Genomic DNA, 25,606 nt, shown 5'->3' with positions numbered 1-25,606 from the left:
ACGTACAAGTGCAGAACATCAAGCTCATAATTGACCATAAATTAAGAATAGTAATCGCTCCCCACAAGATCTTGTAGAAAGATGATGAATTTACATCTGGAATTTCATGGGGAGCAGTTATTTTTGTTAATTTAAGTTCGGTAATAGAGAAGGAAAATGGTTGACTTTGGTTTAGTGGGAGAATCTTAAGAAAGGGTCATTCATCTGTAAAGGAAACCACGTATAGAACACAGTGCATCCCATTCTTAAGTATTGCTCAAGTGTTTCTAATAAAAAGATGATGAATTTACAGCTGTCATTTTGTGGGGAGCTATTATTTTTCTTAATTTATGGCCAATTTTGAGCTTGATGTTCTGCATTGTATGTCAGTGATGTAACCTTAGTCATTTGAAAATGGTGTAAAAGGCCGAAACCTGGGTCATAATTAAATAAACAACAATACAGTTAAATGGCGGTGTGTTCATTTAAAAACATACTAGTGATGTGTTACTTCAAACAGTCACATTGATTAAATATATAGCGTAATGTTCAAAGCAATACAAAATGGAACGAGCACATAAATTGGGTAGTAGAGAAGGAAAATGGTTGACTTTGGTTTAGTGGGAGAATTGTAGGAAAGTGTCATTCATCTATAAAGGAAACCACGTATAGAACACAGTGTGGCCCATTCTTAAGTGCTGCTCAAGTGTTTGGAATCCCCGCATGTCGGATTGAAGGAAGACATCGAATCATTGGTAGGTTCAGTCAACACATGAGTACTAAGGAAATGCTTCATGAACTCAAGTAGGAATTTCTGGAGGGAAGGCGACACTCTTTTTGCAAAACACCATTGAGGAAATTTAGAGACCAACATTTGTGGCTGACTGCAGAATGATTCTGCTGCTACCTGTGTACATTTCATGTGAGGACCCCAAAGACAAGATAAGAGAAATTAGGACTCATGCGGAGGCATATAGACAGTTGCTGTGCCCGCATTCCATTTGCAAGTGGAACAAGAGAGGAAATAACTAGCTGTGATAAAGGGTATCCTCTGCCATGCACTGTATGGTCACTTAGAGTATGGATGTGGGTGTATATGTTAAAAATGTATTGATGACAGATTCAGTCTTTGTAGTGCAACATACTGAGTGCTAAACTCATAACAAAATATTGCTGAATTTATAAAAAATATTAAGTGGGTTTTATTTCATCAGAATCTCCACGAGATAAGATGCACACCAACACATTTTGTTAATATTTCGATCACAATACACATTTTGTATCACAGGTTTCACAATTATAAAGCCTTCTTCAGGACACAATTAGTTAGTTGCATTCATGTTCCATGTATCATTTGTATCATAAATCATAATGATGCGGAATGAGTCATTTCACACTTACATTGCAGATTGTGTAAATATGACTAGATGCTGATCATTTATAAACATTTTTGTTATTATTATTATTATTATTATTATTATTATTGAACATGCAGATGTGGATTAGTAATTCCTGCCCAACCCATTTTACATATTACAATAATAGAAATTCTTCTGTGGAGTAGGAGGGGTTATCAGAGAGAGACTTTTTCGGTTTGTTTTTGAATATTCCTTTGCTGTCCACCAAACATTTTATATCACTGAGGAAGTGATCACTTTTTGTTGCAGCTCTGTGAACCCCTTTTTGTGCTAAAAACAGCATTAATTTGGAGTAGTGAATTTCATTTTTCCTTTTGATATTGTAATTGTGTACATCACTGTTCTTTTGAATTGCAGTGGATTATTTACAACTATTTCGTGAGGGAATAAATATACTGTGAAGTGGTAGTCAAAGTTTGCAGCTCCTTAAACAGATGTCTACAAGATGATCATGGGTGAACACCATATATTGTTCTTTCAGCACTTTTTTAACAGTGAAGACTTTCTTTCGTAGATGAGTTACCCCAGAACATTATTCCATATGACATAATTGAATGAAAATATGCAAAATAACCTATTGATTTGTCTGTACCCAAGATTTGCAGTGATTCTAAGTGCAAATGTGGCTGAATTAAGGTCTTTTAGGAGTTCCAAAATGTACTATTTCCAGTTTATATTCTCATCAACATAGATGATTTAAAAAAATTGAAGTTCCCACTATATTTATTAGTTACACTTATCATTCGTATAGTAACTCTATATGTGCAGGACTGAGTATGTTGTGTCATTTTAAAATTGAGAATGAGACCATTCACAGAAACCAATGACACTGTTAAGAATATTGTTTACCATTCTGTCTGTTGCTGTATGTATGCTTGAATTGATTCCAATACTAGTGTCATCCACAAAAACAACTAATTCTACTTGTTGTACTTCAGACAGAAGATAATTTATATATATGAGGAAGAATGGCAGACCTAAGATTGATGAGTTAACATGTAAATGTCGTTCTCAGTAGAGCAACTCTTTCGAAATCCAAACTCTGATTTACTGAGAATATTATAAGCCTGGCATGCTCTATCATAATTATCTAATTGATTTTCTATGTAAGCAGTCTTCTTGAGTCATTTTGACTGAGACCTATCTTGTGGATATGTGCCAGATGAGTAGTTTTCCCATAAACTAGACTTAAAAGAGCTCTCTAGAGATAAACTGAGTACTCCAGTAAATCTTACATTCTTATCATTGTTTATGGATTATATATTTTAAATAGAGACAGGATTCGATTCAGTTCTTGCATAAGAAAGTGATAATATTTCTTTTTTTCTTATTTTGTGTCAAAATATTGCAAGGATAATCACCTTTCACTGCAGACAATAAAAACCAGCACTGTGCAGGAAATAAATGCAAATAAATGCCCGACACTCAGTGTTGTAAAAGTACTTTGTTTTTCAATAATCAGTACATTTTCTTTGCTATTTCAGAATGGTGCTAGCCAGACAGGAAGTGTCGCAAATGACGCTTTGGGTTCTACACAAAATCTAGTGACTTCACCTTCTGGAGCCAGTGCCATCAGAGGGAGTGGTGGTACAACCACGACTCTGGCAACGTCATTGCACGGTGCGTACAGATTACGAAGTGTTGTGTCTGCCTCTTCAGCTTTAGTAAATGAAACAAGGGGGGAGAGGCTGACGGGCCGTATTCGACACTGTAGACCTGCTCTGAGAGGCCCTCACGCTCCACGTGAAGCCAGTCCGCTGGTCGGAGGACCTGTTGTTTCAGCAGGAGGTTTTCGTGGCCTCAGCAATCTCGTAGCTCTTGGTGATGCCTTTGGGGGACTCGTGCCCCTTGACTCTTCTGTCATTGTCAGTGAACCTGATTCTGAAGATGAAAATGGAGATATTTAGTCCCACTATGTTGAGTGCTTCAATAGTGCTACTACATATTTGAAAACTGCCCATAAATTCCTAGTTATAACAGATGCTGGTATGCTTTATTTCCAGTGATAGCTGCATCTGATGAAGGAACCTGCTATCAGTATTTCAGCTTTTTAATTATTATAATTATTTTCCTGTCTTGTGTTTAGTGGCTGATAAGGTTGTGTGAGACTCATATGTGGAAGAATTCACCTTTTTGGATAACTTTCAACACTCGGTATGTACAACTTTTCCAATACTGCAAAAAAGAAGCTTTCTCCAGATATGGTTACTATTTCTCTGTTATCCATTGCACACACAATCTCCATAATATAAATGTGTACACACACTAGATGGGTGTGTGTTTTCATGTGCATGTGTATCTCTGTCCCTGCACAGAAAAATTTTGGTGTGTTAAGTCATGAATTTAATAATATGGTTTTTATAATTTTACGTGCAACTTATTTTAAGTGCAATTTTACCCAGTACCCTTCACATGCATCTTAATTTTTCTCCTGCATGTTTCATATGAGAACATTACTTCTTTATCATATTTTTCCACGCAGTTTTAATTTGTAGTAGTTCACATAAAGAATCCTCACATTCTGATTAAACATAATAAACAACAATATCACAATGCTTGTCACATTCTAGTCCAAAAATTACACCATAGAAAAGGTGAAAGTTACTGCATATCATTTCCTGTGTGATGATTGATAGGGTGTAGTCTGCAGATTGTATAATTGGATTTTTCAAGTTTTCAAAACCATTGGTTGAAACAGAGGGAAGAAGCAGATCACAAGAACAGCACATTGGAGGAATACAGCAAAGGACAGTTGACCTATTTGACTCTTATCTGCTATATTCCAATAAGATTCTCACATAAATCTCCCCAGTAAATTTTTCACATAACTCTCCCTAAATAATGAACTGAATCCTTTGGCTGGTATTATTCTGCAGAGGAGGAAACATTTGAGTAAGAGAAGGGGAAAATTTTTTACACCCTTCACCTCTCCCCCTCCCCCCTCCTCTCTCTCTCTCTCTCTCTCTCTCTCTCTCTCTCTCTCTCTAACACACACACACACACACACACACACAAATTTTATCCAAGTATATATTTCTTAGGTGACATCCTGGTTCTCATGATGATCCAGCTGGGTTGTCATATAATTCAGAAAAAAATGATAGCACAAGTAGCTGTAATTGGTTAAGGAAGTGGAAAAACTGTATTAGCAGGAATACTTGAACTTTGTGAATAGTAATTCATTCATCTTATAATCTGGTATTTATGATTTACATCTAATCGTCTACCTGGAGGCACATAAAAAAAAATTAATACAACTTTGTTGCTATTGAAGTTCATTCAGGTAATTCAAGAAACTTTCAGTCAGCTGGTAGGAAGACTAGAGTTACTTTTGTGTCCTCTACTGTGGTGCTCTTGGAGGCTTCTATCCCAAGACTGGTTTGATACTGCTGTCCACACTCTCCAGCCTCCTCTTCTCCAAGTAACAGCTGCTATCTGCATCCATTTGAATCTGCTTCCTGTATTCATCCCTTTCCCTCCCACGTTAGGATGTGTCCTATCGGCCAATCCCTTCTTTTAGTCAAGTTGTCATGAATTTCTTTTTTCCCCCAGTTTGATTCAGTATCTACCATTAGTTACCTGACCTGTGTATCAAATACTCAGCATTCTTCTGTAGCATAAAGTGTCAGAACCCTGTGTTCTCTTCCTGTCTGTACTGTATACTGTCCACATTTCAATTCCGTATAAGGCTATACTCCAGACAAATACATACAGAAAAGTCTTCCTAATACTTAAATTTATTCTAAATGTTAGCAAACCCTCTTTTTCAGAAATGCTTTTTGTGTTAAAGTCAGTCTGCACTTTATATCCTCGCTTTCTGCGATCGTCAGTTATTTTGTTGCCCAAATAGCCAAACTCATCTACTACTTTTAGTGTGTCATTTCCTAATCTGATTTTTCCAGCGTCACCTGATATAATTTGACTACATTCCAATACCTTTGTTGTTCTTTTGTTGATAATCAATTTGTAAACCCTTTTCAAGTCACTGTCCATTCCATTCAAATGCTCATTCAAGTCCTTTGCTACCTTTGACAGAATTACAGTGTCATTGACAAACTTTAAAATTTTAATTTTTCTTCCTGCACCTTAATTTCCTCTCAGAATTTGTTCGTGGTTTCTTTTACCGCTTGCTCAAAGTACAGAAGTAATAATATTTGGGATAGGCTACAAGCCTGTCTTACTCCCTTCTGAACTACTGCTTATTTTCACGTCTTTCAACTCTTGTATAGAAACCAGATAGCAGCTACAAGTTATAAATAACCTTTGGCTTCCTGTGTTTTGTACCTGCCATCATCAGAATTTCAAAGAGAATCTACAAAAGTGCCTGCCTTCTATAGAATTGTAATTATTGCATTCTTCTTTAAGTCTGAGAGTATTTCACCTGACTCATATATCTTGCACACCAGGTGGAATGCTGTTGTCGTGACTTGCTCTCCCAAGGGCCTCAATAACTCTCAGGGAAAATTGTCTACTCCAGGGGCCTTCTTTTGACTTAGGACTTTCAATGCCGTCAGATTCTCCTCGTAGTATCAAATCTCCCAACTCATCTTTATATACTTCCTCCACTCTTTGTACTTCATTGTCCTCAAGTATGTTTCTCCTGTATAGCCCTTCTATATATTCCTTCCCCCTTTCAGCTTTCCCTTCTTTGCTTAGTACTGGTTTGCATCTGATATTCATACAGCTTCATGTCTTTTCTCCAGAAATTTCCTTAATTTTCTTATATGCAGGATCTATCTTTCCACGAGTTGTGTGTGCTTGAATTTCTTGTTTAGCCATTCCTGATTTGCAGTTTTGTAGTTCAACAGTTTTCTTTTTATATTTTTTCCTTTCATCAGTTAGGTTCATTATCTTGTAAGTTATCTAAGGATTTCTACAAAGCATTTTCTTTCCTGCAAGTTGAACCTGTGCCAGCTTTACAATTTCATCCCTCAAAGCTACCCATTCGTATTTCATTGCATTTCTTCCCTTGTTTCAGTCAATTGTTGTCCAATGATCTCTTTGAAACTCTCGACAATGTCTGGTTCTCTCAATGTACCCAGATCCCACATCCTTAATTGTGTACATTTTGTAATGTTCTCAGTTTTAATATGTAGTCATAACCAAAACATTATGGTAAAGAGTCCACATGTGCTGGTGAAAATGTTGTTTTAGTCTAAAATCTGTGTTTTTAATCTGTGTTTTAGCATTATGTATTCTATTTGAAACTTGGCTGCATCCCCAGATCAGATATAAAACCTTCTGTGATTCTTAAACCAGTTGCTAGTGTTGATTAAATTATGCTCTATGCAAAATTTTATCAGATGGCGTCATTCATCCAGTCCATGTTTTCTTACTATTTTTCCTCCTCGTCTTTTCCCTACTGCCAAATTCCATCGCTGTTAATTTTTCATCTCCCTAACTATCTGAATAATTTCTTTTATCTCTTTACAGTTTCTTTCAGTTTCTTTATCATCTAAAGATGTAGTTAGCATATAAAATTGTAGTGTTGTGGTGGGTGTTGGCTTTTTGTCTGTCTTGGCTGTGAATGTGTTGACTGTGTTGTTCATAGTAGCATATGCATATTCCTATTTTCCTAGTCATTTTTAGACCCCCTCTTGCCTTATTTGTGTTTGATTTTGGATTTGTAACCCTGTACTCATGTGACAAGAAGTCCTGTTCATTTAACAGTACCGTAGAGCTGCATGCCCTCAGAAAATGTAATGGCCGTAGTTTCCACTTGCTTTCAGCCATTCACAGTACGAGCATAACAAGACCGTGGTGGCTAATGCTACAATGCCGGATCAGTCAGTCGTCCTGGCTGTTGCTGCTCCCCCCCCCCCCCCCCCCCCAAATCGTCCCCCGTCCCATACAGCTATAAATGGCTTTGCCATCTTCAGGAACCACATGTATGTTTGGTCACACCACAAATACTTCTCTATTCTGGGTACAGCTGTGCTAAAGGCTACTGTATCATTGAGGCATGCACATCACCTCATTTCACCATGGTCAGTGGCCCATATATATATGACAAAAATAATATTCTTTCAATGATTCGGTTTTGCTCCACCTAAAAGTTTAATTTCAAACAATGAAAATTCAAGGTGGAATATAGTAATGTCTGAAAAGGATAGTTGCTACTAATCATATAATGGAGATGATGAGTCACAGGCACAACAAAAAGACTGTCAGAAAGTAAGCTTTTGGCCAACAAGGCCTTCATTGGAAATACACACACACACACACACACACACACACACACACACACACACACACGACCACAGTCTGGCCACTGAGACCAGACTGCGACTAAAACAGCGCTTTATGGGAGAAGCAACCTGGTGGGAGGAGGGGGGGGGGGAGGTGGTAAGGAGGAGACTGGGATTCGGAAGGGGGAAAATGCTGCCAGTAGGAGCATACAGGCATACAGGAACGAGGTGGGGAAAGGTTAGGACATCTAGTTGCAGTCTAACCTCCCAACTGCACCTAGCTACCCTATTCTCTCCGACCTCAGCCCTGTATGCTCTCATTAGCAGCACTTTACTGTCCACAGCCCCTCCCTTGCTATCCGTGGCCCTCCCTCCTCCTTACCCCCACCAGCCTGTTGCTTCGCCCATCATGCCACTGCTTCTTTCAGTTTGACCTCAGCAGCCAGAGACTGTGGTCGTGTGTATGAGAGTTTTGTGTGTGTGTGTGTGTGTGTGTGTGTGTGTGTGTGTGTTTCCAAAGAAGCCCTTGGTGGCTGGAAGCTCACTTCCTGGCAGTCCTTTTGTTGTGCCTATCTGCGACTCGGCATCTCCACCATATGGTGAGTAGCAACTACCCTTTTTATAACATTGTTAAAAGTTTAATTTCATAGGTGTGGTGGTGGTGAGGGGGAGGGTGTAGCCACTGTTAAGTGAGCTCCCAGTCATTAGGGGTAGAAAGGCCAATTGATGAGAGGAGGAATGGGTCATGGTGTAGGATGAAAAAACTGAATGTGATCAGTTAATTCAGTTTCTTCAGGGGGGGGAAAGTTAAGTGGTGGCAGAATGACAGTCGACCCATCTGATGTTAAGCCAGCAAAGAGAGTTTTGAAACTTCCAAGAAAAGATTGCTGAGGGTGACTGCAACCAGCAACAAATGTTCCTAGGTGAGGTCTCATTTGACAATCTTTAACTGAGAAATAATATTTATGCTAATTAAGTTCTGATTTAAAGGGGAAAATGCCAGGTAATAGAAACTGTTTAATTAGGCAGCAGGTGTGGTTAGCTATCTCGTGATGACTTTGCAAGTAAAAAACCGGTTTGGTGGATAATAAAGAAATATTAGGGGAACAATTCATAGTTTGTTTGCTTTTCAAGCTTAAAAATTTGAGAAATGTCCGTGTGTGTGTGTGTGTGTGTGTGTGTGTGTTTTACAGTTGGTTATTACTACTATCTGTATGGTTGGTGTTAATTTTTATATTGTGCTTTTGATCATTCGTAACTGACAACATTATTCAGGATTTTCTTAATGTTCTAAATTATAGCTTTATTTGGTTACATTAGTTTGAATCATTACTGCAGTTTCTTTTCATATCTGCAGTAGTGTTTTGCAGTGGTTATTTATGTAATTGAAATTCTTTGTATGAACAATTGTGGGTTTGCATATAGAACTTGCTTGGTCTCCCTCTACAATTTTTACCTTGTACATTTCATTACCAAATTGGGAATTTGTGTATCCCTTAGGGTGTGTCCTATCAGCTGACCACTTTTATTAACCAAATTCCTTTTCTCTTCAGTTCTGTGTGTCTTCCTTAGTTACACTATCCAACTATCTAGTCTTTAGCATTCTTCTGTAGAAACACATCTCGTACACTTCTATTCGCTTCTCATCTAAACTGTTTATCATTTACTTTCTGTTTACATACAGAGCTGTACTCCAGAAATCTATCTTCAAATAAGAATTTCTAATGCTTAAATTTATATTGAACGTTAACAAATTTCTATTTTTCAGATATGCTTTTCTTGCTATTGTCAGTTTGCATTTTACATCCTCTCTACTTTGGCTATCATTAATTATTTTTCTGCCCAAATATTGAAACTTGTCTGTTACTCTTAATTTTTCATTTTGTAATCTGATTCCCTCAACATAATTTGTATTAATTTGACTACATTCAGTTATATTTGTTTTACTGTTGTTGATATTCATCTTATAATCTCTTTTCAAAACACTATCCATTTTTTCAACTGACCTAGGTCTGTTGTGAATTTGATAAAACTACAATGTTATAGGCATACCTCAGTTTTAATTTCTTCTCTGTGAACTATAATTCCATTCCAAATTTCTCCTTGGTCTCTCTGTAGTGTCTTACAGATGGTTATTGCAATGCTGCTATTTGTGTGATAGGTGTGTTAAGTCGTATATTATGCAGGCTTGATTTTCTGTTCCTCTGAAATATTGTTTTATTTACTTACAATGAGTCCATCTCCGCAGTGGGATTTTCTAGCAGATGTGTGTTGTGCATATAATTCAAGTTTTTCACGTATAACAATTATGGATCTGTGTATGGAGCTAGCTTAGTCATATTCATATTTTCTCGTGGATGATTAATTTAAATAACTGAGAGGCTGTATTCTGTGCACATGCTTCTGCATTAATCACATCTTTAAAATGCAGAATGTACTAGCTGTGAAATAAATTTTCACTCTGATTCATGTTAAAGCTAATGTTAACAAAGAGTAATAAAAATTACAGTAGATGACACTGTGGATTGTGAACAAGGACTATGGAGGATGCCTACTTCACTACTGAGCTCTGCCCACCTCCAGAGCTGCAAGACCCTGCTGCCACCTTTCCTTTTTTCACTTTTTATGTGCTTCCTGTCAACTAATGCAATAGCATAACTTTTATAATCATTGGAAACTAATAGACATATGGAAGAAACAGAAGAAGATTTCAAGTGACAGTGAGGTGAGGCAGGGGGCAAATGAGATATGGTTATGATTACAGGGAAAGTAACACAACTGAAGAACTATGAATATCCATAAGCAAGCTAGGTGGCATAGATGGAGAAGTTGCCAGAAAAATCACAAGAAAAAGTGCAGGTCAGAATGATGATTGTTTCAAGCAAAAATCACACAAAATACCAAATTTAAAGTAAATATAAATTGGCATCATGGTTAGTAAGAATGAGAGAGGCATATAAAAATGAGAATTATATAGAATAAATGAAAGTAGAAACAGAGAAAGATGAGGTGGCACACAGATTTAATCTCCATTCTACTTCAGTTTTTTGTCTCCTTTCAAAAATAATTGTTTCTCTGTGGTTTAGTTCAGAAAATTATCTTTTCAGTTTTACTTTGAGTATTATTCATTATTTTTTACGTTCTACAGTTTCTACCACAGTCTCCTTCTCCTCCTCCTCCTGCTCTTCCTCTTCCATTTACTTATTTCCATTTTTATTTCCTTTCTCCATGATGTTTCTGTTTCTTCTAGCACTTCTCCTTACATTTGTCTATGAAACGGAAAGTATTTTTTCCTCATTCCCTTGTACTAAAAATTTTGATACTAAGGTCATTCATAAATGATGCACTCATTTTATTTATTTATTTCCATGTTTTGTGTTTTTCTTAACATTGTACTGAAGGGCTGTAAAGAGATAATCTTGCTGCTTCTCAGTGATCACATCCCAACATTAGGGAAATTTTAACAATTCCATCAACATATTCAGCTGATGAATGGTTTGTGTAGTGGCAGCAGAAACCTTTGTCCAGGTGAATAACCATGTCAGCTCTTAGGGACTCCCTGCTTCAAGAATAATGAAAGTCTGGTGGACTCATGTCAGGTCTCCAGGCTGCATGAATTAACAATTGGCATGTTTACTGAGCTTTTCACTTAAGACATTGACAAGTAGCAGATGAATGTGTCCTCATAAATGAGATACCCAGCCTCAAGCAACAGAATACGTTAACCTGTGACAGTTTGTATACATGCAACTCTGCCTGGAGCCTTCCCCATGTTGCCATTAAGACAGATTTCTGAGTATTTATTTCTTGAAGTAGCAAACAAGAATACACACTTACTCATACTGTCCTAACCACCAGCTGAGCAATGCTGCAAGACGGCGAAGATTTAACACTTTGAGTGCTAGTCACTTATTTAAACATACTCATCCCAATAGCAGCCTGTTATATCCTTCACCTCATGCTGGGCAGTTTATCTCTAATTTGACCCTCTGCACTGGAAAAAAATGAAACTAATTTTCACACTTAAAAATAAAGTGCATCAGATGCTTTTTTAAATGAGCATAAAATATATTTTTCTTCTGGTAAACCTCTGATCATCAGAGGTCAAGAGAAAGACTGCCTTCTTCAGGTGAATAAAGGTTTATATTAGTATTTCATTTATAATTTAAGAGTGAAAGTACATATTTAAATCTATGTATACGGTGAAAAGGAAGAATATATTACGATAACAACTTAATGTTTGACATAGTTATTTTTTGTGTGGTAGAGCTGGCAATGTCATTGCACACAAAACACCACTTTGCATACACCACACAGAAATGATTTACCTTTCCTTTTGGCTACTCCTTCTTTCTTCTCTCTTCCTGAGCACACTCCATATGCATTCTGTGCTTCTTTTTTTTCCCCTGATTGTATTGGTACTCTTTTACAGGAAATTATTTCTAATCACCTTTGAAATCTCAGTAGCACTTGTGGAAGTTGAGTGTTAGTAACACATCATTGACAGATCTTTGCAAACAGAACTAGTGAATTGGCTGGTACTAATTTTCTTCTTCATGAACTGTGTATTTAATACAAACTAATCTGAAACAGCAGTGAGAATTAGGTGCAGCAAAGGCTTTGTTCACCACTTCAAAGAGCAATGGTTGAATATTCCATGTGACATTCTCTGGCCACTGGAGTCAACACCAAACTTGTTTTTATTGTAATCAATGATTGCCACTAGTCTGATTCACCCCTTCCCTTCTGTCAGTATAGGAGGGCATGTCTCCTCTGTACGTTGTGCTTATCATATAAATGTCTGTTGTCTTTCCTTCACAGTGGATAACTGTTGCTGTCTGTTCAAGTGATTTAGGAGGCAGGCAGCATTCTTCTTCTTTACTTTTTAATGCTACCGGTGAGAGTAGTGCACTTTCTTTCAAGAGCTGTCGATGGCTGTACACTTGTATAGTACCGATCAGTTAACATTGTGTGGCCCTACTGCTAAGTTATCAAGAAGTCTTAGCACTACATTCATCACAGCATTGTCCTGCCACAGGATACATCAAAATATCAAATACATTCTGATTCTGCTTGCACAAGCACATATTATTCAGTATCGGTGTTCCTTCTGTGGCATATACTGTTTGAAACAAAGACATCCCTGAAATGGATGCATCCCTTCATTAATTGTGAGGTTATATTTGCCTTGATATCCTCTCTTGCATCAGTGACATATTTTGTCATATTCTGCCATATTTCAAATAACGAATCAATCCTGGTTCACCTTTAGCTTTCACATGAATTTTTACCATTCGTGTGGAAGTTTGAACATATTAGTAAAAACCTATTTCTACTCATTATGGTCAGACAGAAACTGCATGACGCTACTGGAGCTATGCTCCAATGATCTGCAATTGATAGTTGCTCGCTAATACTCAAATCTAAAATGATAGCAGTAAATTTTCAAATGTAGTCCAGAGTGGCTGTTTTCCACCACTAGTGTGCCGTTTGGCTGTAGTTGATTAAGGTGTTGTTTTCTTTGTATTTTCTGCCCTTCGTACAGGTTTGTCTGCTCTTTCATGAGGTGTTCCAGCTCATCATCGACAAAATAGTGAAATAAATCTTCCAGATCACTTTTACTCTTCACGTTTGTATCCATGTGTATACTTGCATTAAGGCCAGTATAAATTCAAATACTATTTTGAATATCATCCCTCTTGTTCCAGTCATTTTTCTGCACTGACCTAGTTCTTGACCATTTTCATGCTCTGTCATTTGCTACTTGCAAGTGCCTCTCAGTTTCTGTGGGCCCAGCAGTAGCTTACGTTACTCTTTCATTAAACACACTTGATTCTCAAATAATAAATAAATTATGAGTGAACATGAGCATGTATGTAACATAATAGCAAAGAAACATGAATAAAAACATTGTATTGTATTATTTCATGATATGCACATATGTATAAAACAAAAAAACAAAATCACAGAAGCCTTCTTGCCTGGATCAGATAAATTGTAAGTGTTGTCTTCAACCATGCCATCAGCATCAAGAAGATTGCTAAGATCACTTTCAGATCCCTCAAGAATGCAAAGAATCTCTATGTCACTGAGTGGACTGTTATGAGATGTACTGTTTAGCTTGCTGATAATGCTAAGAGTGGCATCTCAAACTCCACTTTCTGATATAATTGTTTCAATTACTAGATTGTGTTGTGAACCAAATTGGCTGTAATGAGTATGACTTAGCAAATGACCAGGTACATTCAGTTCCACCACCATGAATTTACTTTGTTGTGACCTTCATTCATGACCAGTGTTTAAAAGTAGTAGTCTGTAACTTTTAATTCCTGATTAAGAGCTCCGGATACCTTGCTGTCATACCCCTTTGGCACTATTTTGACTGGCATATAAACACTGAAAAACTTTACTTCCTTTCTTTAGTGTTACAATATTAGAGATGGAAAGTTGCTACTCACCATATAGCGGAGATGCTGAGTCGTGATAGGCACAACAAAAAGATTCACACAATTATAGCTTTTGGCCATTAAGGTGTTTGTCAGCAATACACGCACACACACACACACACACACACACACACACACACACACACACACACACACTAGATGTTGACCTCCACCTCAGAGATGGCTACATCAGTACCACCATCCATATCAAACCTACAAACCACCAGCAATACCTCCACTTCAACAGTTGACACCCATTCCATACCAAGAAGTCTCTTCCATACAGCCTAGTCACCCATGGTCGTCACATCTGCAGTGACAAGCAGTCCCTCTCAAAATATACTGAGGGTCTCACTGAGGCCTTCACTGACCGTAATTATCCTCCCAATCTTGTACAAAAACAAATCTCCTGTGCCTTATCTTTCCAGTCTCCCACCACCTCCCAAAGTCGCACAGTCCGGCCACAGAGGAGCATTCCCTTCGTAACTCAGTACCATCCGGGACTGTATCAACTGAATTACATTCTCCGCCAGGGTTTTGATTACCTCTCATCGTGCCCTGAAATGAGAAATTTCCTGCCCACTATCCTTCCCACCCCTCCTACAGTGGCATTCCACCATCCACCAAACCTTCACAATACTCGTCCATCCTTGCACAACCCCTGCTCCTAATCCCTTACCTCATGGCTCATACCTCTGTAAGAGACCTAGTTGCAAGACCTGTCCCATACATCCTCCTACCATCACCTACTCCAGTCTGATCACTAACATCACCTATCCAATCAAAGGCAGGGCTACCTGTGAAACCAGTCATGTGATTTACAAGCTAAACTGCAGCTACTGTGCTGCATTCTATGTAGGCATGACAACCAACAAGCTGTCTGTCCGCATGAATGGCCACCGCCTAACTGTGGCCAAAAAACAAGTGGACCACCCTGTTGCTGAACACGCTGCCAAACATGATATCCCTCATCTCAATGACTGCTTCACAGCCTGTGCCATATGGATCCTTCCCACCAACACCAGCTTTTCTGAATTGCACAGGTGGGAAGTTTCCCTGGAATACATCCTACGTTCCTGTAACCCTCCTGGCTTCAACCTTCGTTAGTCACTGTCCTCGTCCATGCAGCCCCCTCTCTGTTCCCATTCCAGCACTACACAGCCATCTTTTCACTGCCACACCCAGTTTTTTAATTTCTTTTTATTTCTCTCCTTTCCACTACTTCCACCTCCCCACCTTATCTCCTGTCCTCCATCTAAACTGCAACACTTCACTGTCCACCACCCTCACCATACTATCCCTTCCCCTCCCCACCCCAGCCTCCTCCTTACCCCACCCAGTCGCCACTCCCATCATGCACTGGTGCTGCTGCTCGCAGTGTAGTTTCAGTTATCTGAGACTGCAGATGTGTGTGCAAGTTGTGTGTGTGTGTGTGTGTGTGTGTGTGTGTGTGTGTGTGTGTGTGTATTGCTGACAAACACCTTAATGGCCAAAAGCTATAATTGTGTGAATCTTTTTGTTGTGCCTATCACGACTCAGCATCTCCGCTATATGGTGAGTAGCAACTTTCCTTCTGTAATATTGTTACATTCCATCCTGAATTTTCCAGTGTTTGAATTTCTTTAATGTTATGAATACTTGGATGAGGCTTTGTGGTGATGTTAAGCAGATCACAGTTTTATGGTGTAAAATTGGTATTTAAGTATTTGGAGTAATTAAACAAAAGTTTGCCAGTTTCCAAAAATTGCTGTGAAAACATTATGTCAATGATCATCTCAGAAGTTTGTTAAGTATTTTTCTACTGGACAGTAAGATATTTATTTCCTTTCCAGCAGGACTTTCCTGACAAAACTCCAATAATGTGTGAACAGAAACATACATGATTGCAATCCTCCTGGATATTAGCCATATCATTCTCTAAAATTCAATAGAATCTATAAAACAAAAGTAGAATTTTCAGTCAACTTTTGGTGGTCCTTCTTAGGATGACAAAGCATTTAGTGATATGATAAAATTCACAAATTTCTTTCTTCAGATAATTTGACACACACACACATAATCCACCCACCTACCCAGTAGGTAGGCTAGTTTTAAACCTAGTAACTGAGTCATTAACATGACTGTAGATATAATGAAAAAATATAATGAGTTAGCTTCGAGAGATTAAGTTAAGGGAAAGTTCTTCCCGCCTTGCGCTCAGCAAAGTTGAGCGACTTTTCATCTCTACTTAGACATCTCAAATTGTTCAGTCTCATTTGGGCTTCTTGTCTGTCTGTTATTTCATTTCCTTTGAATTGTCTGTCCCTCTTTTCGCTCTTATCCAGCAGACAGGAAAGAAATCGGATTCCAAAAATTGGAGCAGGTTCTCTTTGAGTACTTAACTGTTTGATAAAGTAATCCTTTCATTTGTATTCTTTATTTTGTAACAACTGTGAACAGAACAAAGCATCCAGACCAGTGATAAAATTTTAGATAAAGTAAAAATATGATGTAATAAGACAACTTGTCAGCAAGAGCTTTTAATTCTTCCTAAGATTCTCTTTCTTTGCACTGTTAGTAAATTTTGTATCATTAGAGAAATAGAAAAGCAGAAAGAAACAACTTTATTTCTGAAAGTGTAATTCCAAGTCATGTAGCTTGTCCAGAATTAAGCTACAGAACACCATTCTGTATTATCACTGCTGGAATCATTATCTTATAATGTTTTGCTGTAGGCTTGTTTTAAAAACTATTGTTGGTATTTAATGATATTTTCTGAATCACAAGATGATGACAGTATCTCTTCATCCTGTTCTAAGTTTTGATGCATGGTGCAGAAACCATAACAGTGATCACGATTCGTTCAATGATTGGAGAGTCAGCCACCAGACATACATATCAGTAGGCAGTCAAAAAACTTACCACTAGATGTAGCTGATGTGTAATTACAGAATTATTCAAATTGTTCCTTTGGAGTAAAAAAACAACGTACAAGTGACAGTACTACTAATGAAATATACATCAAAAATTTTATGGTGAATTCCCACAAATTAGAATTTAGTAATGAGATCTGATTCCAGTGGTGTTGACTTTTAATAGGAAATCTATTTATGCACAGTGGATGCTGATAGCACTAGCACTACTTTTAGTAATAAACTAGACAGGTTATATGATCCTGAAATCTTAGTCTAAAAAGTAACAAATTTTTTGAAGAATTTCCATTTAATTTCCAAATGCCCTTGCTAGTTTTCATTAGTTTGTCCAATCGCCCCATTTCCATTGCTGAGTGACAGCTGTTGCTCTCACTAAATAATAGTAATATTCAAAACATTAGAACTTATTTCTGCCTCATAATAATGGAAGCATACCAGATACACAAAGGACCCCATTACAATTATCTAAAAGACAGTGTGGAGTAGCTACGAATATGTTCACCTAGCAGAATCCAAAGTTCACAGATGTTACTGGAGATGAAATGCTGGAATCTCAGGATTATAACATATCCGAAACTAAGAAATCAGAAAAATGATAGAAATGGAAGAGAACATAATGGAAGCTATTAAGAGGAATAAGTTACTGTGGTATAGCCATCTCTGGAAGGGGGTGAGGGGGATTTGGAAGGTCCTACACTGTGGTGGAGGTTGAGAAGTGAGGAATGTTATAAGCTGTGAACAACTCACAAAATGAATATATGTATATCATGGGGGGGGGAGAACCTCTTGCGTATTCAAAGTCGATGGTGTTCTCGACTTCTGATTTCATTAGACTTCTGATTTCATTAAAACCTTCTCAGAGGCCCTGAGAACATGATATTTAAATATGGAGATATGGTAATAGTAGTTTGAGGGAATGCTATGAGAGAACCACAGTCTTACTTGCAAAAAAATCATTTTACGATTTGTAAATAATTTTGTTGATATTGGTTCCTTAGGGAATTGGTTTTAGTTGTTTTCATGGGATTATTATTTCAGGTTAAAGTGAAATTGCTTCAGTAACATTTCTGTCAACGCTCTATCTGTTTTACTCTCACCAGTTTTCCAATTAATTTGAACTAGTGTAAAGCTTATGGGCCACTAGCTAAGTATTTGTGGGGTAAAAACATGTGCAGTTCACTCACATAATCTTTGACAGTGATGCACAGTAATACAATTCTCTGCCGATCCAGAAGAAAATAGAATGGACCTCATCAAAACATTACATTTTTTGCTGAGCTAACTCTAATGGAAGCCTGTGAAATTTATTTTTGGAATTTTGTGTGTTTTCTTGGATTTAGTAAACAACCAACTGACTTATAAATCAGACCAGAAGGAAAAGGGTATAGTGATGATTTGCTGATGGATAAACATGGTATATATTAAATCACATGAGTATCTTCCCTATCAGCTTCATATTTTCTGTGCTATTTCTATAGCACACAGCCACTCAGCTGTTTGTGCTGCTCGTTGCTGACTAATTTACTAGTTTTATAATCTTGTCTAATTCATTCTTCTCTTCCTGTCTTTTGTCATCTCTTATTCTCTTCACACAGTATTTTGAGGACTTCTCCTCTGCACCATTCATAACTTTATTTGCCTCCCTTTTTCCTCTTCTCTTAACTGATATTTCAAGAACAGGCTGTAAATAGTATTTGTTACCTTGAGCCTTATCACAACTGCTACTATTGATGAGTACTAAAGTGTTTATACCTTATTGAGAAATCTTTCTTTTTCCTTTATTTTTCTGTAAACAGTTGTTTCTTTGTTTTTTCCTTCTACCTCTGTGTTTTTTTTATATTTGTTTTAGACATTTTAAATGCCTTGTTTATTGAGAATGGAAGTCATCATGTGTGAGTGTGCTAAACATAAAAAATAGAGAGATACACATCAAATTAATATTTAGTTTTATTGTTCATGCTACCTACTTTGTGTCTGTTGTTAATTATTCAAGTGATGAATATCATCAAAAACAAAGAAAATACAGTTTTGTTTGTCTTTAAATGGCCTTTGATATAAAATGTAACTGTAAGTTGTCACATTAGTAATATGGTAAAAGCTCCATCCCTGAAACTAGTAGACTTTACGTGAAAGCAATGAAATGATATCCTACTCTAACTTTTATAAGACAGCAATTCTACTACCCTCCCTATAAAATCCATTACTGCAAGAAATGATTAGTAGTATAATCTTACCACTACATTCATAAAAAGTAGTTTACCAAAAGCAACATTTGCGTTTGATATTGTATCCGCTTGATATGAAAAACATTTGTGTATGGTCATGAAGTGCATTTTCTGCATTCAAATTTGTCTTGCTGAAATACTTTTTCGGTGTGTAATGTATGTATGTTTTTTTATTGTTCTTATAATTATTCTTAGCATTTTGGTAGCACCATATATCCAGAGTATTATGTACATTTTCATGTGTAATTTTGTTTAATACTGTATGGTTGTTATGCATTTCAATGTGTATGATGATGAGTTTCTCTTTGTTTAAATTCCCTTTTACTTTTTCTTTTCATTCCGTATCTTTGGAGGGTCAAACATTTAGGGTAAGTGAGGGCTTTATGGTTATGATTGTTTTCTTAAAAAAGAGAGAGAGAAAAAGAAAAATGCATTTGCATGTTGCTGGTAGCTTATGAGTGATAGCTGCTGAGTGCTATTACACAAGTACAGCAAAGTTATGTGTGTAGTTAAGTTCTGCATGCTACTGCCACTTCTATCCTCCTAGTATTGAATGCAGTCTTAAGTATGGACACTACATTGTGTATGAGGCATTAGTTTGATGTGTGCATGGCCATGATTTGCCCCATTATAAATTGAAATATTGGCAAAAAAAAGACGCTGGAGTTTCATTTATAGAAACTGAGTTGGTATGGTCTCTGAAGCTTGTCTAAATTGGGTTATTTGTGCTTTGCTCATTGTATGTTTATTTTGCATGTGAATATAAAGAAAATAGTGAACTTGATGAAAACTATGTGTTCTTTTTGTTAAATAAATTTGTGAATTTGATTCACAGTGAGATATGTTCTGCATGTATGTGACATACGTGTTAGTAATCAATCAATGAAACATTATTGTTGTTATATGAGTCAGCAGTGTGGAACATTTGAAGCATCCAGTTCTTGAACTGTTGGGAATTATATACTGAAAATAGAACCATGTTCGCCTTTATATTTTATGCCAGTTTTAGTAAGTACAAAGTGAACAAAATCACATGCATCCTACAATTCCAATCTGTTTTCACTTAATCACCTTGCGCAAAGTGTAACTATTTTCAGAAAATTTCCATTAACTAAGTAATTTGAGCAGTTCAGACATAAATGTCTGATATGATTTTGGACAATAAGCTTATTACTTTAGTACGTGGATTGGTAGGAGTATTGTAATAAAGTTCCAGCAGTTGTGGTGTATACTTATCTGATACTCTCATCTCAGAAGCTGTCATTGCATAATTTTCTCATTGAAACATATTATAATGTAATTTACTATTGTGTGTTGTGCATTTTTATTGTTGTGAGTTCAGCTATTATCAGAGTCTGTTATAAAGTTTAATTTATTATTATTACATTACAAAGAAAATAGTGCTCCTGGCAGTAGAGAGAACTAGACCTGTCCATGTTAGTAAATACCACCAAATTCTAGACGTTAGTGGTATGCACTGTTCACTCAAGATCGTCAGAATGCAAGAATGGAAAATAACTGAGGGAAAGGTACTTACACAGGTGTAACAACTCGCTATTAAATTTGACAAAGAAAAGAAGAAAGGAATGGGAGAACTAATGCAGAATGTAACACTCATGAAGTATTAAACTTGTGTGATTTGCTAGCTAAGGGTGGAAAACACAGCACCAAGGGGTAATAGGCATGAGATATCTACCTAAGCAACGAGACAGAGAGAGAGAGAGAGAGAGAGAGAGAGAGAGAGAGAGGGGGGGGGGGGGGGAAATGAGGCTTACAAGAAGTATTCATAATACAGATAATGGTGCAATTTCTACATTATTATGAACAATGTAATGACTCTATATTATGTCCCTTATGATATTATTTGCTTTATATGTTAGGAGCATGTTTCCTTAAAATTGTTATCTTAATGCCGTATGCATACGTTAATGGACTGATGTTGACTCCGTTAATCTGAAGATGACTCACAAGGGCAAAGTGCGTCATTGGCAGTAAATATATGAATAAAATTTGCAACCAAAACTGTCTTATTTCGAGGAATGTAAAAAAATAGAAAAGCTTTACAGCTATGTTAAACTGGAATTGGTTTGTAGGCTACCTATAAACAACAGAATTAAAATGACCATCTATTTGTTTCAACAAGATATTGATCTATAAACTTTACAAAGTAAATAGGTAAAGTGATTCTGTGTGAGGAGTTTTTCGAAGAGGTATGGCAGTCAATCTTAAATTGTTGTGCATACTAGTAGTGACATTTTTTAAATTCAGATTTTACTGTCCATCTACACTGAAGTGCCAAAGAAAATGGTATACATTCAAATACAGAGATATGTAAAGAGGCAGAATACAGTGCTGTGGTTGGCAATGCCTATATAAGACAACATGTGTCTGACGCAATTGTTAGATTGGTTACTGCTGCTACAATGGCAGGTTATCAAGACTTTAGTGAGTTTGAACATGGTGTTATAGTCTGCACACAAGTGACCCATATAACCATTTCACGAGTGTACTGTGAATATCAGGAATCGGGTAAGACATGAAATCCAACATCACTGCAGTTGAAAAAGATCCTGCAATAAAGAGACCGACGATGACTGAAGAGAATCATTCAGTGAGACACAAGTGCAACCCTTCCGCAATTTTCTGCAGATTTCAGTGCTGGGCCATCAACAAGTGTCAGCATGCGAACCATTCAATGAAACATTACTGGTACTTTTTGGAGCCAAAGGTCCACTCGTGTACCTTTGACGACTGCATGACACAAAGCATTACACCTTGCCTGGGCCCATCAACACTGACCTTGGACTGTTGATGACTAAAAACATGTTGCCCAGTCGGGTGAGTCTCGTTTCAAACTGTATCGAGCGGATGCATGTGTATGGGTATGAAGACAGCCTCATGAATCAATGGACACTGCATGTCAGCAGGTGACTGTTCAAGCTGGTAGAGATTCTGTATTGGTGTGGAGCATGTGCAGTTGGAGTAATATGGGACCTGTGATATATCTAGATACGACTCTGTCAGGTGACATGTATGTAAGCATCCTGTCTGCATCCATTCATATCCATTGTGCATTCTGACGGATTTGAACAATTCCAGCAGGACAATGTGACATCCTCACACATCCAGAATTGCGACTGAATGGCTCCAGTAACACTCTTCTGAGTTTAAACACTTCCGCTGGCCACCAAACTCCCCAGACATGAACATTATTGATCATATCTGGGATGCCTTGCAATATGCTATTCAGAAGAGATCTCCACCCCCTCGTACTCTTACAGATTTATGGACAGCCCTGCAGGATTCTTGGTGTCAGTTCCCTCCAGCACTACTTCAGACATTAGTCAAGTCCATGCCATGCCATGTTTTGTTGCAGCACTTCTGCATGCTCACAGGGCCCCTACTGGATATTAGGCAGGTGTACCAGTTTCTTTGGCTCTTCAGCATATAATTACAAAAGCTTAAATTCTGTTGTTCATTTAAAACTAAACCATAACTTACCCTGGATTACAAAGTGTTTTCATGAATTGTCGATAAAACTAAGCCTTAGCTCTATTGCTCTTACAAGTGGTATTTCGGTGTATGACAGTGCTACACTTGTAACAATACACATGTCTGAAGTGTTATCTTTGTCTCTGAAAAAGTCACATCTCATGAGTTCACCCTCTACAAGAGAAATAATGGCACATGACACATTTGCTCTTCCTAGTGGAACTCATTATTTCATCCACAACTTCAAAAATCTTCTAGTCATTAGTTTCTGCATTCTGTCACATTTACAGTCATTGTAGTGAAAATAATTTTGAACTTTACAAAGTTACACTTTTACCGTCAATCATATGGCAAAAGGTAAAAAAACTTGCAGCTTTCATATTTCCAGACTTTGTCTGTAAGAATTTATCAATTTTTTACTGTTACCATTTTGAGCATAATATATGAACTGCTGAGCTAGCACTTCTTTGTACTCCATATTTATTTCTGTTCTGATCTGCAGAATACTTTTATTACCAGTTGACATAAGTCGTTAGTTGCTCTCTAATTGTATTTCTATTAAACCTCATTGCATGTATCTGAATATAGTTTATATTAATAACCATGTTTAAGGTATAGACAAAATTAGAAAAATAAAATGTGTTGCTAATACTAAGAAAAGAAGATATATCAATGTTAAATAGCTGTCACCATATTATTATTATTATTTTATTATTATTATTGTATTATATTATATTATTATTTATTTTATGGCCTTCATTGGACCACTGTAGTAAAAAATACAAAGTTCTAAACAAGTTGTTACACATGGATACAATTTGGTTCAACAATAACTTAATATATTTAGGTAATATAATTATTAGAGGCTATTCTTATATGAAAGGTGTTTTGTTCTTCTGTCTGCCCAGTATTTCTACATTCTTTCAGATATTTTCTTTCTTTCTTCATCTGAGACAACTCTTCCTGTACTCCTTTTATTGATTTTCATTTGGTTTGCGGGTCTTGCAGTATTCTGGTTTTCTCTGTCTTGTTTTTTTAGGTCATCTACTGTAATTTGAAGTTCTTTTATATCTTCCTTAATTTCTGTGATCCATTTAATGTCGCTCTTGCTATTCCACAATTTTTGTATTATTTTTTTACTAATTCTGTTTTCTGGAGTTCTCATCAGATGTCCAAAGAATGAGATGTGTTTCTTCCTGATTGTGCTCATGACTGGTTCTATTTTCTTATATACTGTTTCATTTGATGCTATTCTCCAATGTCCATTTATTTTATACTGTTCATTTATACATGTCCTAATTATTCTTCTTTCTGTTTTTAGTATTCTGTCAATTTCTGCTGTATTAGTTGTTTTGAAGATAGTTTCAGCTGCATACGTTATTTCTGGTTGTGTAACTGTTTTGTAGTGTTTTAATTTTGCATCTATAGATAGGCTTTTTTTGTTGTATGTAGTTTTGGTAATGTAATTTGCATAGTTCAGTTTTTTATTCTATTTTGCCATGATGGCTTCTCATTTAGATTGTATGTTATTATTTCGCCTAAATATTTAAATTTATCAACAATTTTGATTTCCTGTTCTCCTATTGTAATTTTGTTTGCAAGTGGTGGATCAGTTAGCATAATCTCAGTTTTTTCAAATGATATTCTAAGGCCTACTTTCTCTGCTATTTCTTGTAGTGAATTCACTTGTTGCCTGGCTTCTGGAACGGTGTTGGCTAGGAGAGCAAAATCATCAGCGAATCCCAAGCAGTTTAAGCTAATATCATCTTTTGCACTTCCAATTCTTATCCTCTTTGGATTGTCCTTGTACCATTCTCTCATTATGTATTCCAGTGCACAGTTGAAAAGTAATGGTGATAGGCAGTCACCTTGTCTTAAGCCTGTTTTTATGAGGAATGGTTCCGAAATTTCTCCTCTAAACTTCACTTTTGATTTGGTGTTTGTTAGATTGAGTTGTATTATTTTAATTAGTTTTGGATGGAGTCCTAGATTTCTTAAAATTTTTAATACTGAAGGTCTGTGGAGACAGTCATATGCCTTCTTAAAATCTACAAATGTTATTGCCAGAGGTTTGTTCCGTTTCTTGTAGTATGCCATAATCAATTTAACTAATTATCTGCTCTGCACAGCTTCTCCATGGTCTGAAACCTCCCTGATATTCCCCTAACTCCTGTTCTAATTGCTCCTTGATTCTCTCATATAGGATCTTGGATAGAATTTTATATGTGCAATCTAGGAGAGGGATTCCTCTAAAGATTTCTGGGTTGCTCTTATCTCCCTTTTTGTGTAGTGGGTGGATGATAGCTGTGGTCCAATGTTCGGGAAATTGTTCTGTTACCCAAATTTTTGTTAGAGCCATGTGTAAGGAGGTCTTGACTGTGTCACTTGCATATTTCCACATTTCACAAAAACCTGATCTTCTCCACATGCCTTATAATTTTTTTGTTCTTTAAGAATTTCTTCTACTTCTTGGAAAGTTGGAGGGTCTAGTTTGTTAGGTTTGGTTTTTATTGGGGTATTTATGTTGATTTGTAAGGGTTCTTTGGGTTCCTCGCAATTCAGAAGTTTGTAAAATGCTTTTGCCATGATTTCTGCATTTTCCTTGTTACTGTGTGTCATTCTTCCATCTTCATCTTTCAGTATTAGTGTAGGGGCCTCATATTGTTGTAGTTGTTTCCCAAAGATTTTGTAGTAGTTCCTGGAGTTGGTTTTATGATAATTACCTTCTATAGACTTTATAATATCTTTATGAAATCCTCTCTTGATTCTTCTAATATTTTGAGTGAATTTTTTTCTTTCATTTTTTAGGTTGATGGGATTTTCTTCAGTTTTATGTGTTTGAAACATTAACCATGCTTGGTGTCTATCTTCATGGAATTTGTCACATTCTGATGTCCACCATGCATGTTTCCTTCGTGGGTTCAAGGGAGCTAGATTCTCTGCTTC

The 25,606-nt window shown here is 36.8% G+C and overlaps 1 protein-coding gene across 2 annotated transcripts in view; it reads left to right on the top strand.

The window, feature by feature from the left end:
- LOC124625818 (palmitoyltransferase app-like) overlaps nucleotides 1-25,606 on the top strand; it is a 152,112-nt gene that overhangs the window by 112,182 nt on the left and 14,324 nt on the right. For both annotated transcript variants that reach the window (XM_047149280.1, XM_047149279.1), the window contains exon 8: nucleotides 2,882-3,017. In XM_047149280.1, coding sequence (XP_047005236.1) covers nucleotides 2,882-3,017 — 136 coding nt within the window. The remainder of the gene's footprint in view (nucleotides 1-2,881; nucleotides 3,018-25,606) is intronic.

This window comes from Schistocerca americana, chromosome 8, assembly GCF_021461395.2.
Source record: "Schistocerca americana isolate TAMUIC-IGC-003095 chromosome 8, iqSchAmer2.1, whole genome shotgun sequence".
Lineage (NCBI taxonomy): Eukaryota > Metazoa > Arthropoda > Insecta > Orthoptera > Acrididae > Schistocerca > Schistocerca americana.
Note: the sequence above shows the minus strand (reverse complement) of the source record. Positions and strands in the feature narration are given on the sequence as shown.